The sequence below is a fragment of the Rattus norvegicus genome, chromosome 1 (genome assembly GCF_021556685.1).
Source record: "Rattus norvegicus strain SHRSP/BbbUtx chromosome 1, alternate assembly SHRSP_T2T, whole genome shotgun sequence".
Lineage (NCBI taxonomy): Eukaryota > Metazoa > Chordata > Mammalia > Rodentia > Muridae > Rattus > Rattus norvegicus.
Window position 1 is genome coordinate 255894534 of NC_141534.1, and position 15265 is coordinate 255909798.

The following is a 15265-nucleotide window of genomic DNA, read 5'->3' on the forward strand; positions in this document are numbered from 1 at the left end:
GCCTCTGTTCCCAGCACAGTGTGAGGCCTTGGGTATGGCACAGCCTCCCTGAGCTCCTGTCAGTCAAACAGCCTACTTCATTATTTTGTCAGAACTGAATGAGATCATGTATGCTCAAGTATGTCGTAAAACCTTCAGGTAGGCTAATGATGACTCTCAGGGGTGAAACACATGCCTGACACTCAGGAGGCCCCGGGCTCTCTCCATTATCGTAAAATAAACACTAGCAAGATTAGAAGGCAAAAGAAGTCTTGTCACACAATCTTCAGGACTTGCAGCTTCAACCAACAATTAAACTCAGTAACTGTATTAGAAGATGAAGTACCACAGGTAAACGGCCACTGCTCAGGCAGAACCCAGAACCCCATCATCGCCCCCGGCTGCTGACTGAAGGAAAAGGTGCCAACGGGAGGTGGCATACCAGCTGAGGGAAGGCTCCTGGCATCAGGGAGCTCCTTGAAGCAGACTACGGGGACAAGGGAAACAGGGCCTACACCTCCCAAGTCATCTCTAGTCAGCAGAAACAAAACTACAGACATACTCAAACCCTCCTTTGACTTACACTCTAAGTCAGGTCAGGAACAGCACTGCGTGCCCCTTTTGGCAAGACAAACCCAACACAACATTTAAAGGCTTTTTTTCTTTTTAATTAGGAACCAGGGGGTGTGCTGCTTATCCTCTGCAAGTCTAAAGCAGGTCGCCAGGCCCAGGATGGAGATGGTGTCAGAGGGACTGCAGTGGGCTTTGCTGAATTGCAGAGAGCCCAGGAGAAAAGACAACGGTGGCAAGAGATGTTGGCAAGAACTCGTGTTAGCCAACTACAGCCTGGAGTGAGCTCTCTCCTTCCTTCCAATTCCTCTTGAGACTGGAGTGTGCCACAGAAGAGAATGTGCTGGAAGGGCAGGATGCAGCCGTACGGTCAGACCCCGGTCCACTCAGCATCCCTTCACTTGCCTGCCCTCCATTCTTCTTGCCGCTTCGTGATTAGGTATTTGAAGAATTCATACACAGACCATGCGATGGCTGTGGAGGGGATCTGGTAAATTACTCTGGCCTGTACCCCTCGGAAGTAAGCAGTCACCCCGCCTACTTGATAGACCGTCCTGAAGGCATTAGCCATGCCTGTGATGTGTCCTGTAATGTTTGAGCTCAAGGCCAGGGACTCCTGGGTGTTGAGCAGTGTTTTGCAAACGTCCAGTGGGGTGGTGGCGGCGGCAGCTACAGCTCCTGCGCAGGCTCCACAGAGCACATGGGAGCTGGGGTTGTACCGTCTCTGGGGATTAAAGTGCTCCTGCAGGAACTCATAGGTCATGAAGTGAATGGCTTGGAAGGGAACATTCATGGTCAGCTGGGTCGTGTAGCTGCGGTAAAAGGCCCCGGCCCCTTCATTTTGCCACACTGCCCGAACACAGTCTGTCACCCGGTGGTACGGTGAGTTGTACATCTGCATCCGCTGCTTGACCACTGAGTGCCGCCGGAAGGAAAATGGAACAGCAACCAGCCAGTGACAGAGTATCCCAATTCAGGTTCCAGGTCGGCGGATCAGCCAGTGGGAGGGAGAGAAAAAAGAATGAGTGAGTTTCCTGGAGTCTGTATTCCTCTTATTTTAGAGAGAGGCAGGGGAAAGGGTTAATAAGACATTTTTAAGAACGAGCCCATTCCTAGTAGGATTTCTTTAAAACCAACAGCTAACACCCAGCGTATCTGCAGTTTAGTAACCCCAGAGGGTCTCTGAGAAACGAAGGCCTCTTATTATCTTAACCTTTCTCAGCCACAGACGACTCAGCATCAGTGCACGCCGTAGTGACCAGAGACATGCAATTCTGTCCCTTTGTTATGATGGAAACACTGAACTCAAAATTGAGAAGGGGATGGGAGGGGGCATCGAAAGAAAGCACAACCATGAAAAACTATAATTCTTATTCGAAAAGTGCTGGCCTCAGTTTCTAAGCATTTTCCATTCCATTAGACACACAGCGTGGCTTGGTCTGTGCACCTCTAGCTAACTTCAGCCATCTACACCCCAGAGTCTTGCCAGACCTACTGAGCTGAGGGAACATGACAGCAATGTTAGGTTGGCCCCTCTCAGCTGGCTGATCACCTCAATCCTCATAGAATATTTTTGGAGAATTTCCTTCCACCTAAAAAGCTACTATCCTAGTAACAAAGAAAAGGTTACACTAGACAATATAGTCTTCCACTTTTGTCTACATTCCAGTAAGTGCAACAATTTATAGTTTAATGTTAAAACGTATGTTCTTTGAAGAAACATAAAATAATCTGATACACGCCAGAGATCAAACATACTACAGAGAGGACTTTGAGGAAAGCCCAGGACCAAGCCATGGAGCCATCACTTTTTCCAAGAAAGCCTTGAAGATGAATTAAATCCCAGACTGCTGCCTCAGCATGAGAGAAGGCACGTACTGAACATACAGAGGGAGCGCCATCTAGTGGTATAGATAAACAAGAGGATCGCCGCAAAAACTGTGCTCTGGTTTTTTTGCAGGGCAGAAACAGAACCAGGTAGGAGGACAGCGACTCAGGACGGCTAAAGAATCTACCTTCAGCTGGATTCATGGCTGCATCATGAAGTAACGTTGCCACACATCCGGCTGCACCTGCAAAGGAGAAAACAACTGCCACATGTAAGGCCGAGGGGGGGGGGCAGCTCACTGAGGCCCCAGGCGAAGGGGAGTGGCTGTGACAGCGAGGGAAGGAATGTTACGAGTCAGTCCAGGAGGTGGTTTCAGAGCCCACTGATCCTGACTCTTGCTCCCAGAAAGGAAGATACACCCCTAACTTAAAAATGTCACCACTGCACATTCCGTATCTGACAGGAAGGCCCGAAAGGAGCCAGGATTACAGCCCTGATGTCTTCAGTAGGGGACTCTAAGAGTAAATGCAGTAATGCTCTGGCAGGAAGCAGACGCACTTCTGGCAAGCCATGCCAGCACAATGGCTACTGGTGCAGAGAAATGGGGGGCAGGCAGCCGGAACCTCATAATCTGACCTGCTTCCTATCCTACGGCCTGCAAACTGCCAGTCTATCTCCAAATCCTGCCACTCTGTCACTGGCCCATCCAGGCCTCCCTTTTGGCCCTAAACCACTACCCCCACTCTCCGCACTCAGCAAGGCTCTTCATCTAGGAGCCTTGTATGCTGTGCTGTGTCTTCCTGTCCTTCCACCCAGCCCTAAAACATCTGCATTCTCTACACGGGCCCCTGACCCCACCCCCATTCACTTGTCAAGGCTTTGCCATGTCCTCAATGACATCAACTGCCTCTGGTCAGGTGGGATCCTGAAAAGGTGAGCTGAAGAGCTGGGGCTCCATTAATGTCGTCCTTGAGAGTGGCCTGGTCACCTCCAATCCTACCCCCAGAAGCAGGATGCCACCCAACTACCAAGAAATACATGGTGGGGTCGTTCAGTGTCTCCACTTTGCCAGGCATTAGAAGCTGATGCCAGGGAGATGAGAGGAAAGTCAAGCTGGCAGGTAAGGGAGGACACTGTGACCTCTGCTGAGCGGCCCTAGAGGAGGAGTTGGGTTGAAGCGGCCCGCTGTCTGAGCACGTCAGCTTTGGAAGTCCCTCCCCTACAACCTGGCCTACCCAGCCCAAGGCTGCCGCTCCACACCATGCGAGGCTGGGAAGCACTGACAGCAGCCAAGCCCAGAGAGTTGGGGAAGTGGGGACCAGCACGGGGAGGCTCAATACCATTGGCAATATGGCTATTGCCCCCGGGGTGGATTACATCACTCAATGTCTTTTTTAACTTTTCGTAGCAGGCAAAATAGAGGGCGTGGGCAGGCCCCGCGCCAGTCGCAGTGACGTTCAGCCCCCTCATGGGCCTCCACAGGCCCTCTGTTCTTATAATTCTCCAGAGAGCCTCCAACACGTTTCGATAGCGGGCGGCTGGATCAGGCTGTAGACTCTGCATCCGGGTCTGAAATTACAGCAAAAAAAGCCAAGTCAGTGATTGTAACCTCTCATCCACCCTACCCCTCCGGCCCGGGTGCTGGGTAAGCTGTGGGAGTGACACCCGGCGTCCAGCTTTTACAACTTCCCGAATCTATGACTCAACTTTCCAAAACATGGATTTTTTTTCCCCTCTAGTCATCTACAGCCAAAAAGCAGAACACCATTACATCCCCTGAGAACACTGCCTCTTGGCAACACACTGCAACTCCAAAATGACCCACTGCCCCATCAACAAATACCAAGTGTGAGATCCACAAAGGTGCTTTTCACCTTAATAAACTAGCCTAAGCTTAGACACATGGGCTGGAGAGCCACTAAGAAAAACACATGCTACTCCTTTCTTTTAAAGATATATTTATTTTATTTTATGAGTACACTGTAAATTCAGACACACCAGAAGAGGGCATCAGATCCCATTACAGATGGTTGTGAGCCACCATGTGATTGCTGGGGATTGAACTCAGGACCTCTGGAAGAACAGTCAGTACTCTTAACTGCTGAGCCACCTCTCCAGCCCCCTCCTTTTTGTTTATTTAAAGATTTGTATACAGTGTTCTGCCTGCATGTGTGTCTGCAGGCCAGAAGAGGGCACCAATCCCATTACAGATGGTTGTGAGGCACTGTGTGGTTGCTGGGAATTGAACTCAGGACCTCTGGAAGAGCAGTCAGTGCTGAGCCATCTCCCCAGCCTGCATGCACTGCTCTTACAGAGGGCCTGAGTTCAATTCCCATGTTGGGAGGTTCACAATCACCTGCAACCCCAGCTCCAAGGGATCCAACTCTGGCCTCTGGGTATTTGTGTTCAGACATCCCCACCTACACCCAGGCACACACACACATAGTGGAAATAAAACTAAACCTTTAATTCAAACACTTACTGTCTACAGCACACTCCGTACTTTCTTTCAAAGCTCAGCCCTGGCCCTGCTCTCTGACCACGTGGACTAACAAGAGGGTGGCCTACCTTTTGATATCTTTTCAGACTATGTGGCCTTGGCAGCTGGGTCTGCATGTTAAGGGTCTTACTAGAAATTAATTCCCAACAGATGCTGCTCCTGGGAAAGACGTCTGGCTCCAAACTGTGAAGATGGAGACCAAACTAATCTTTAAAACTGAAGGGCCATTCAGATTTCTCATTTAGATTGACTGGATCCTCAAAACAGCCTTAGCAAATAAAACCAGTCTCTGTGACACACTGTCCTTGAGGCCGCCCTGGCTTACAGAGTGAGTTCCAGGACAGCCAGAGAAAAGTTTGGCTGGGTAGGCCAGGTTGTAGGGGAGGGACTTTCAACCTGTCTTGAAAAAAGGAAGGAAGGAAGGAAGGAAGGAAGGAAGGAAGGAAGGAAGGAAGGAAGGAAGGAAATAATATCCACAACATTTTATTGAAATTTAGGCATCTGAGCCAGTGAGATGACTTCTCAGTGAGTAAAGTCACTTGCCCCCAAGCCTGTCAACCTGAATTTGATCCTTAGAATCCACATGGTGTAAGGAGAGAACTGATTCCCACAAGTGGTCCTCTGACTTCCACAGTTATGCAACAGAAGGACACACGCACGTACGCGCGCGCGCGCGCGCACACGCACACACTCTGAATGCTTAAAAAGAGGGCTGGAGAGATGGCTCAGTGGTTCCCAATGTACACTGATCTCTCAGAGGACTTTAGTTCAGTTCCCAGTACTCATGCTGGGTGGTTTACACTGTAACTCCAGCTCTAGGGGAGCCAACGCCTTCTTCTGGACTCCATATATACACACTCTCCCCCTCCACAAACATATACTATATATAGTTCTAAAAATAAAAATAAATCTTTAAAAGAAACTAGAAGTCCATCTCATTAGACCTTCTTTGAAGTTCGTCTTTCCACAAACATCTTTTATGTACTGACATACTTTAAAGCTAGGGTAGAATGGGGCCAAACGTACTAGTGCCCAGGAACCTCTAGGACCTGTTTGCTATGTAAATGAATGACCTACTGTAGGATACGCCTGCACAGTTCAGAAAATAACAGCTACAGCCACTAGTGAGCCCAGAGGCCACTAGAGAGCAACTGATGGCCGGTGACAGTTTGAACTCTAGCTTCATTCTAATCACTACTCAGATTCAAAAGCCTAAATCTGTAAGACTCAAGCTAGCCAACTGGGATCCAAGAATCAGGCCTTTTCTCAAAAGCATGGAAGAGAAACTAACCAGATTAACAGGTCCTGGTTAGCCACAAGCAATCCACATTCCTCAGGAGTTACTGTCGCCTGCCTGCCTGCCTGCCTGCCTGCCACTAACAAAACACTGCATGCTTAAATCGTTCATGATTGGGCTTTCAATCAGAAATATCTCATTTCTCCTTATCACAATGGACATTCAGCTTCCCGGTCTCAGATCTACCCAAAGGGTGTGATTTAATTTGGGCCTGGTAGCTCATGACCCAGGCTTCCCTAAGTCTGTGTGGAACCGGTCTTCTACCCGAGGGATCAGACACTGCAGTGCCCTGCTGCAGTCAAGGGCGTGTGTGACAACCAGTGATGAGAGACTCTGGCCTCAGAGACCTCCGTCCCCCAGAGGAGACTGGAAGTTTGGAAGCTATTCCTAACGGTTTTTTTTTTTTTTTTTCGGAGCTGGGGACCGAACCCAGGGCCTTACGCTTGCTCTACCACTGAGCTAAATCCCCAACCCCTATTCCTAACGTTTTATAGACACATTTAAATCTAATTCAATGACAGTGCAGCCTTGTGCTGACAAAGTAAGACCCAGGCAGAAAATAGTCCAAATACAAGAATGAATACGGATGTCTATATTTTTGAGCCAATCAATGTTTTCTTGTAGAATCATGGAATCTCTAAGAACATATAAAAAGTTATAGTGTGAAACAAACATAAACCACCACCACCACCACCACCACCACCTAGTGCTGAGGTGAACCTGGGTAAACTGGGAGGCAGTGGCTTACACCTTTAGTCCCGGCACTCAGAAGCAGAGGCAGGTGAACCTCTGGCTTCGAGGCTAGTCTGGTCTACCTAGCGAGTTCCAGGACAGCCAGGGCTACACAGAGAAACCCTGTTTCAAAAAGCAAAACAAACAGATGGGGCTGGGGATTTAGCTCAGTGGTAGAGCGCTTACCTTGGAAGTGCAAGGCCCTGGGTTCGGTCCCCAGCTCCGAAAAAAAGAACCAAAAAAAAAAAAAAAAAAAAAAAAAACCAAACAGACAAAAATGTGGAAGGTTTGGTGCTTTGGTGCCGACAGAAACCCGGTCTGAACGCCAGCTTACTCAACCTCTCTGCACTTGTTGTGGAGAGAATGGGTTTGATTCCCAGCACCAACCCAGCAACCCACAGCCATCCATAACTCCAGTGCCAGGTACCTAAGGCCCTTCTCATCTCCATGGGCACCAGGCACTCACATGGTGCTCGGACATAGATGCAGGAAAAACACTCGCACAGTCAAAGTCATCTAAGAAGTGCTCATAGAAAAGAAAATTGCCATGCTATATGGATAACAAGAAACAAGGTATGTAAAAATTATCATTTATAAAGTACTATAAATGTAAGGGTTTTGATCATTAAAACATGATTCTAAAATATCTTTATTCATGTCCAAGAATTGACAGGTCATGGCAGCATGGTAAAGATCACTTCACATGGGCATCTGATCAGTCCTCAGCCAGTAATAAACCAGGCTTGATTCTGAAGCTAGCACGAGTGTGCCTGCCTCCTGTGGGTTGTTCTGGTCTACAGTAATCTGCATTGCACACTCGGATGTAACTAAAGGTTATATATACATTCACAGGTGAGCTCCACTGTGGTCCTTAGCTTGCTTGCTTCCTGAAACCTGCTTTTGGGGAGCTATAGGGAAGGTTGATGAGTCATAGACTGAACTCAAATCACTTAGGACTCTGTGACCTTTGACAAGTTACTTAACTGCTCTCTAAGCCTTTCTTCATCGGTGAATAACGACAGCAGTGCGGGAAAGTAGACGACTGGCCTTTACTGATACTTAGTTATCTTTATGAGGTGTGAGAAAATGTAAGTCAGAGATTGCATTTCCTAACCTTTCACTGGTGGATACATAGAGATAGCCTTTACATCTGACGTTCAAAAAAGACCTCTCTGCTCTTTCCCTCTGCACAGAAAAGGCCTTTCCTCTCTTCTTCACTACTGCAGAGCCCGAAATGGTCCCCTGCACAAGGGAGGCAGTCAGAAGACTCTGAGGCCTAGAAAAGGAAATTGCAATTTATCTGGATTCCCAAACCTCCCTCTTACGATCATGGAAATGGCTGTCCTGATAACTGCGGCCTAGCAAGGCTATGTTGACTTCCCATGGTCTTTCCCAAGGATATTTTAAGTCAACTTGACCCTGATGAGTGGCTAGGGATACACAGGCCAACATGCCAAGAGACAACGTCAGCATTCGGTTGCCAACACTGTGGCGAGTCCCCTTTTGGCTCTAACACTAATACCTGTTTGCAGTGCAGTGTAGAGCCTGGTAGGGCGGCTTCTGCTCTCCACCGTCCAAGGGGAAAGCAGCAGAGCTACTAGGAGACAAATGAGCTGGGAGCCATTCTAAGAGAAGGGTTTGGGTTACAGCCGCGCCTGCAGAAACACTAAATGGTAGGGCACCAACTCATACCAGGCTGTCTTCTTATTTTAATTCCCAGCATTAGCAGCAAGGAGAAATGATTCTTCTAAAATAAACCTTTGCAGTTTTGAAGATTCTTAGGCATTTGTCCTTTAAATCAAACAACCCATTCTTTAGAGTAGGGTTTAGAGGCTAGACTGCTAAACTGTACTTTAAAAGTACAAATCCCAAAGTCTATATAGATGACTAGGAACTATCATTCCAAATAGTTAGCCTTGGAAGGCTAGGCACAACTTACTCCAGTAATTCTCTGGTTATGCAACTCACCTTGGAACTCCCTTCTCTTGTGTTCGCTCAGCTTACAGGCCTTGGAAGTAAGTCAGGTTTTATTCGCCAGCCCCTCCTCACCTTTAGAGAGCAGGCACTATGGCCCTTTCTGGTGTGCCATATAAGATTCTGAGTGGTCTTTGCTGCTGCATAATCTTTCGATTGATTCTTTTTGCCCTCACTAAAGGCTCCTCCTCCTCCTCTTCCTCCACCCCTCCCCCTTCTTTTCAAGCTAGAGTTTCTCTGTGTAGTCCTGGATATCCTGGAACTAACTGTGCAAACAAGGCTAGCCCCAAACCCACAGAGAGCTGCCTACCTCTGCTTTTAAATGCTGGGATTAAAATCATGAGCCACCAACACCTGCTCTAGAGGGATTTCTAACAAGGGAATTCATAAACTATTTAAAGCCAAAACAGATGATAAAGTAAGGAGAAGCCTCTCACTATGCTGTAACAACACAAGTATGGAACTGATAGGTAGTAGTAACATCTTTTCCTTTCCTTTCTGTGTGGCACAGGTACCCATTTGGATTATGTACAAATCTGTTACTGTGTAGAGGCAGAGACTCCCCTTGGGCATCTTCCTCAGTCACTTCCCATCTTGTTTATTTATGGAAACAGGGTCTTACTACATAGACCAGGCCGGCCTGGAACCTGATCTGCCTGCCTCTGCCTCCTGAGGGCTGGAATTAAGGGCACTCAGTGGGAGACAGGTTCTCCTACAACCTGGAACCAGTGCATCTGGCTACACTGGCTAGCTGGTGAGCTCTACGGATCTGTCTACTTCCCCAACACTGGGATTACAGAGGAGAACCACCATGCCTGGATTTTCGCATGACTGATAACAGACCAGTTATGACAAAGCCGCCTTCCCAATCCCATTTTTAAACTGTAGATGATCACACTGCATCCCATTAAATAGTTCTATTGCTTTCTCTGATCTGTCTTCCATGATACTTATCCTGAACACAGCACTCCAGACCCTCGGCTGTATTTGGAGCTGAGAGGCGTTATTCTGAAGCGCAACTGTCTAAACTTTTGGATCTGTAGCATTCATTAACTCAAGACATCCAACCTACAGTCTATCGAATTCATGTCTGAATCACTATTCTATGTGTCCATTTCACAGTTCATCAGTGATTTCTCTCCTAAGGGGAGACACAGCAAGTTACCTGGGAAAAGCTGCTACCCAGGAACACCTCCAGCCTTAGCTCCAGTTCACAGTCTAAATTCTCTCCACTGCCAAGGACATTAAAATGCTCATGCTCACCTCAGTCGGGTGCACTGGGAGTTCGCCTGTAATGTGCTGGAAACACTGGCCAACTCAGTGTCATTCACAAAGTTCAGGAGCACTTTCTCCATTTCCTCTCCACAACCCAAACTCATTCACAAAGTTCAGGGGCACTTTCTCCACTTATTTCCTTATCCACTTTACTAACAGAGATGCAAAACAGTACAGAAACCAGGGGCCAGCAGAAGAGACGGATGTTGGCATCGCTGAAGCTGATGCTCTCCTAATCTGAGAAAACATCCATCAAAGAGCTGACAGGACAGAGCCCACCTAACTGGTGTAAAGAAAGCAACCGTTCTCATCAGCTGTTCAAGAAGCCCCTCGAAGTCACCTCCCCTGCAGTTTAGACTGCACCCTTCAGTAGCTGGCACCTCTACTAAAGCACCCACCCCCCACCCTCCCACCCATCCACCCCCAGGCTTCTTCCCAAGGACCTGACCTATATGTCTATTAACGGTCCTACTTGGTTGTGGATCCAACTGGCTTTACGTCCATCCCCGAGCACACCCTGATAATCTCATTCTATTTCTTCCACATCTGCTTTTTAGTATCACCACACTTCCCTCCAGCGGTTTCCCTTTTTGTCAAATTCAGGGGCCCAAAGAAAAAGACTATCAGTTTCACCTCTGTTGTGTAAGGGCTGATGCGCTCCCTGGGCACAGAATCTTAAGCCCAGCTCAAGTTTTACGTTCAGGAAATAGATGGGCTATCAATCTTGCCTCACAGAGAAACCGAAACTGTTTTTCTTAACATGCCTTTTCCCATATCCATTCCAGTCTGGCACTCTCACTTTTGACTGCACGATGATTTTTCAACCACTCACGGGTTAAGATTTAATACGTACTTTTATCTAGCTGAGAGATCCCAGATTCCGGTTCCTGCCCCGACACTTTTAAGGGAAGACGCAGCACGGAGCTTGTAAAAGCACCGACCCGAAGCAACATCTCAAGCCAAGCTATCAAGAGTTCACCGTCTGATTTCATGCCAGCTGGTTTGTTGTAGACTTACCTGTGCTTCGGGATCCCCCCCCCCCCCATCTCATCCCTACTTAGTCCCAGTCGGGATCAAGTCATTGACTGACAAGATTTTGCTTCGTCTCGACTCAGATCTCACTGACCGTTAGAAATAAGTCCTGGTTCCTGACTGAGCTCATCTCCCAGCCAGGACTTTGCACGGAGTATTGGCTCGAACCATGCGTAGAGGTAGGAGCCAGGAAGGAACCCATCAGCTCTGGGTCTCAGTCGGGATTCTGGGTCTAAACAAGGCTCAGGGTCCGGTTAGTCCCAAGTCGGGATCGCAGTCTGGTCCAGGTCTCACCTTGACGCAGTCGATCGGGTACATCACGCAATGCTCCAGGATCCCTGCCACGGCGCCCGCCACCATGTGCGTGGTGACAGTGGCTCCAGCCGGCAGCGCTTCGTATTCCGGACCGGACTCCGGATCCAGCCGTACAGGGGTCTGATAGGCCCCCGCCTCCCCGCCGCCGGCCCCCCGGCCCACGCCCCGCTGCAGCCACCCGTCCAGCAGCGCCGACTCCCCGGGGCTCCGCCCGGGCCCAGCAGCTGGTCCTCCCGCCACGCCGCCTGCACTCCGCCCCTCCAACTCCATCCACTTCGGCCAGCCGCGGCGCTCACTCGCGCCGCCGCTGCCGCCACTACTGCCGCCGCCCCCCGGCCCCGTTGCGTCCGCCTCAGGCGCGGCCCAGAGAGCCCGGGGCCTCCGGCTCCCGCTTGGCCCCGCGGACACGCCCCCCAGACAGCCATTGGTGCAGACCCCAGTGTGTCCCCGCCCCCCTTTTACGGAGCAAAATTGTATATGTGCTACTCGCCAGATAGCTTGTCATTACTCCCGTAGGTCCCACCCCTTCCCCTTTGATCTTGGAAGCGTCTTGTTTATTGGCCCTTGATTGGTGGACTTGGCCGATCGGCCCGCCCCTAGCGTTTCGGGGGCGGGAGAAACGTAAGGCTGAACTTTGATAGGCTCAACCGCTCTGGCTACTTTGACGGTGGCCATTGGCCCTGACCACTTCGTTCTTCCATTGGATGTGGAGAGAAGCGCCGGGAAAACAGGGACCGGCTCGGGCTGCAGCCGGGCGCCGCGGGGCGGCGTGCGTGGCGGCCTGGATTGCCCGGGTGAGGGGGCGGTGCTAGGCCTTCAAGGTCAAACCGCTGCCGGTTGCCGTTAAGACTCGTGCTCTGGCGTGCACCGAGTGTGGAGTAGCACGGTCGGACTGTTCCCGCGGGATCTCAGGCGGGGGCGGAGTCGGCCTGGATCCTGCGTCCCCTGGCACAGCTCAACCGGCCGCTAGGGGAGATCCGCGGCGAACCTCGGGTGGTTCTGGAGTGGTGTGCCCTTAGGGCAGCTTCGCTCGCCTTGGGCCTTCCACCTAAAGCCTCCCCGTGAACCCTCCAGTGGGTGGACGGATGATCTCTCATTGGGTGGGCACTGCGTTGGGAAAGGAGAAGGCGAAATGGGATGATTCAGAGGCGACGACAGGTGTCAGGGTCTTGGACCATCATCCCAATCGCAGCGGAGCAACTGCTGATGCCTCGAAGTGGAGCTTGTCCGGACTCAGAAATTGAGCATCTTATCCAGAGCTCGCTCGCTGATAAGCTGCACAGCTTTCGATGACTGTCCGCTCTTCTCTCCGGGACCGCTGATTTGCGGCTTGAGAACCGCTCCCCGGTTCTAAAATGATGCCTCTGACCACCACCTTGAGCAGAAGCAGGCACTGAAACGACGCTAAGAGCCTCAACCTCTACTGAGGAGTGAGGGCCCCTTCCCGCTCGTTCTGTAGGCTTCCTCAGGCTCCCTTCTGAGCGGCGTGTTTGCACACGCTTCCCTAGTTTCTAGCTCTGCCTTCACAACCATTTTAATGAGATGATGACGCAATTGCAAACTTTTCCATCTTTTCATAGCATTTCCTTAGAAGGGTAGGAGGCTTTTCCATTTTCTCTCTAAAGTGAGTCTCAACTACTCTTTGGCTGTGGTTACTAACGTTTATGTCGTGATCTCTTGGAAAATAAAGCTCTTAAGTTCCCAACCTCATCCCCAGTCACACATAAAATTGCATTTCACTTCAGGTTTCAGCGTGGAGGAGATTCCATTAACTCAGGTTAAGAAATCATACCCTACATCATATACAGTCTTCCTATTACCCTGTACTTTTCTTTTGAGAGATGAATAGATTTCACAAAAAGGACCCCCTCGGTCCTGTTAAAATACCAGTTTTCTTTCCTGTCAAATTGTTTCAATAATGATTAGTGCCTACTATGTCCCGTCTCTCCTTATATTTACTTATTTTATGGTCATAAAATGATCCAAATTCAATGACTTCTCCTGGTGAGAGATAGCACTTGTCCTACATTGACCCACACCTTTCTCCCCCAGGGAAGACTCCAGATACCAGCTTTTAGATTTCTAAGTCTCTTTTCACTTTGCTAGCCACTGATGTGGAGCATTCTTGGAGATTGTTTCTTCCCAGTCTTTAATACATTGCAGAATTTTGCCATTCCAAACCCATTTTCCTCCCAGAGGCCTTCTTTCTGTTTTTACTGTTATCTACTTGCTTGCTTTTGTGGCATTGGGGAGCTAGGGAATGTCCAGCCACTAACTGCTGTGTGGCAGGGTGGTTCTGTCTACTTAGAAACCACCAAGAAAGGCCTTTCTGAGGAGATGGCACAGAGAGTGGCAAGCAAGGGTCAGTGAGGAAAGATCGAGAGAAGAACATTCTAGAGGGAGAAACAGGTACATCCACCCAAACCACCCTCATGTGAGAACAAATTTCAGAAAAGTGAGGCTTCCCAGTTAGGGTTAGTGTATTTGTCACAACAGCTGACGTTTATGTGGACACGTGCACTTTCCCAGAATGCATTTCTTCTCTCCCCTTTTAAAAATCAAAAGGTTCCTTCTTGAGGGTCCAAAACTTAACATTATCCTCCTGCGTCCCCAAGCCAGCATTGTACCCTGCATGAAATATGGATGTAGAATAAAATGAGACTGAACTGATTTCTGAAGCCAAACATGACAATTAAGTTTGATTTCTTTACTGTCACAGAGATGACGGTGAGAACTTGTGAGCTCCTAGGGTAATCAACAAAAGAAGGGACTTTTTTAAGTCTGGAAACTTTAGAGGAAGACTTCTGAAGGACACTTGGAAAAGAGTTTCAAGAGAATCTGTCTCCTGTTCTCTGTGCAGAATCTTTCCTAAAACACTTCATGGAATTGCTGGAGAGATGGCTCAGTGGTTAAGAACACTTTGTTGCCCCTGAGTGATGGTGGCACATGCCTTTAGTCACAGCACTCAAGAGGCAGGTGGATCTCGGAGTTCAAGACTAGCCTAGTCTACAGAGTAAGTTCCACCACAGTAGCCAGGGCTACCTCAGAAACCTTCTCTCTCTCTCTCTCTCTCTCTCTCTCTCTCTCTCTCTCTCACACACACACACACACACACACACACACACACACACACACACAAAAGCACTTGTCACTTCAGGGTTTGATTACTAGCACCCACATGGCAGCTCTCATTTTCTATAACCCCAGTTCCAGGGGACCCAACATCTTGTTCTGACCCCTGAACCACAAGTGGTGAACATACACACACTTAAAATGAGTAAGGCTAAAGAGAAGCAAAAACCTTTGTCCCGGAAAAGCTGTCAAAGCAAGGCAGTTCTTTCCTTTTCTTGTATCTCAGTCCTACCTTTACAAGAGAAAGGGTGACCTCACCTCTTCACCTTGCTGATTCACTCCTAAGGGACAAAAAACCCTCCTGAGTTGTCGAGGGATTCCAATATTGGCCAGTTTCCCCTCCTTTATGCACAATTGTAGACTTCATGTCTTTCCTGATTTAAATATATTCTCCTTAAGAGCAAAATTTGTACTTTGACCCTATTAGATATTTCTTTCCTGCCCCCCTCTTGTGTGTGGGTGTATGTGTGTAGCTGTGGATTTTTAATTTATGTCACCTAGTCTAACAACCCCTGCCTACTTTCAAAGGATATGTTACTCCATTCCCTGAGATCAAAAAGTACACTATAAAACACAGTGGTGATGTCTAATCTCATTCAGGTAGGAGCTGTGTCTTATTCTGGGATTAGGA

At 48.9% G+C, this 15265-nt stretch overlaps 1 protein-coding gene across 7 annotated transcripts; it reads right to left on the minus strand.

Annotated features, from left to right (window-relative positions):
- Window positions 1-625: 625 nt before the first annotated feature.
- Window positions 626-11896, minus strand: Slc25a28 (solute carrier family 25 member 28). Of its 7 annotated transcripts, none has more exons than XM_087591658.1 (4): window positions 11482-11896; window positions 3755-3946; window positions 2565-2621; window positions 626-1464 (listed from the first exon to the last, which is right to left on the minus strand). In XM_087591658.1, the coding sequence occupies exons 1-3, from the start codon at window positions 11770-11772 to the stop codon at window positions 2577-2579; spliced, it is 528 nt and encodes a 175-aa protein (XP_087447784.1). In that variant the 5' UTR covers window positions 11773-11896; the 3' UTR covers window positions 626-1464; window positions 2565-2576.
- Window positions 11897-15265: the final 3369 nt, after the last annotated feature.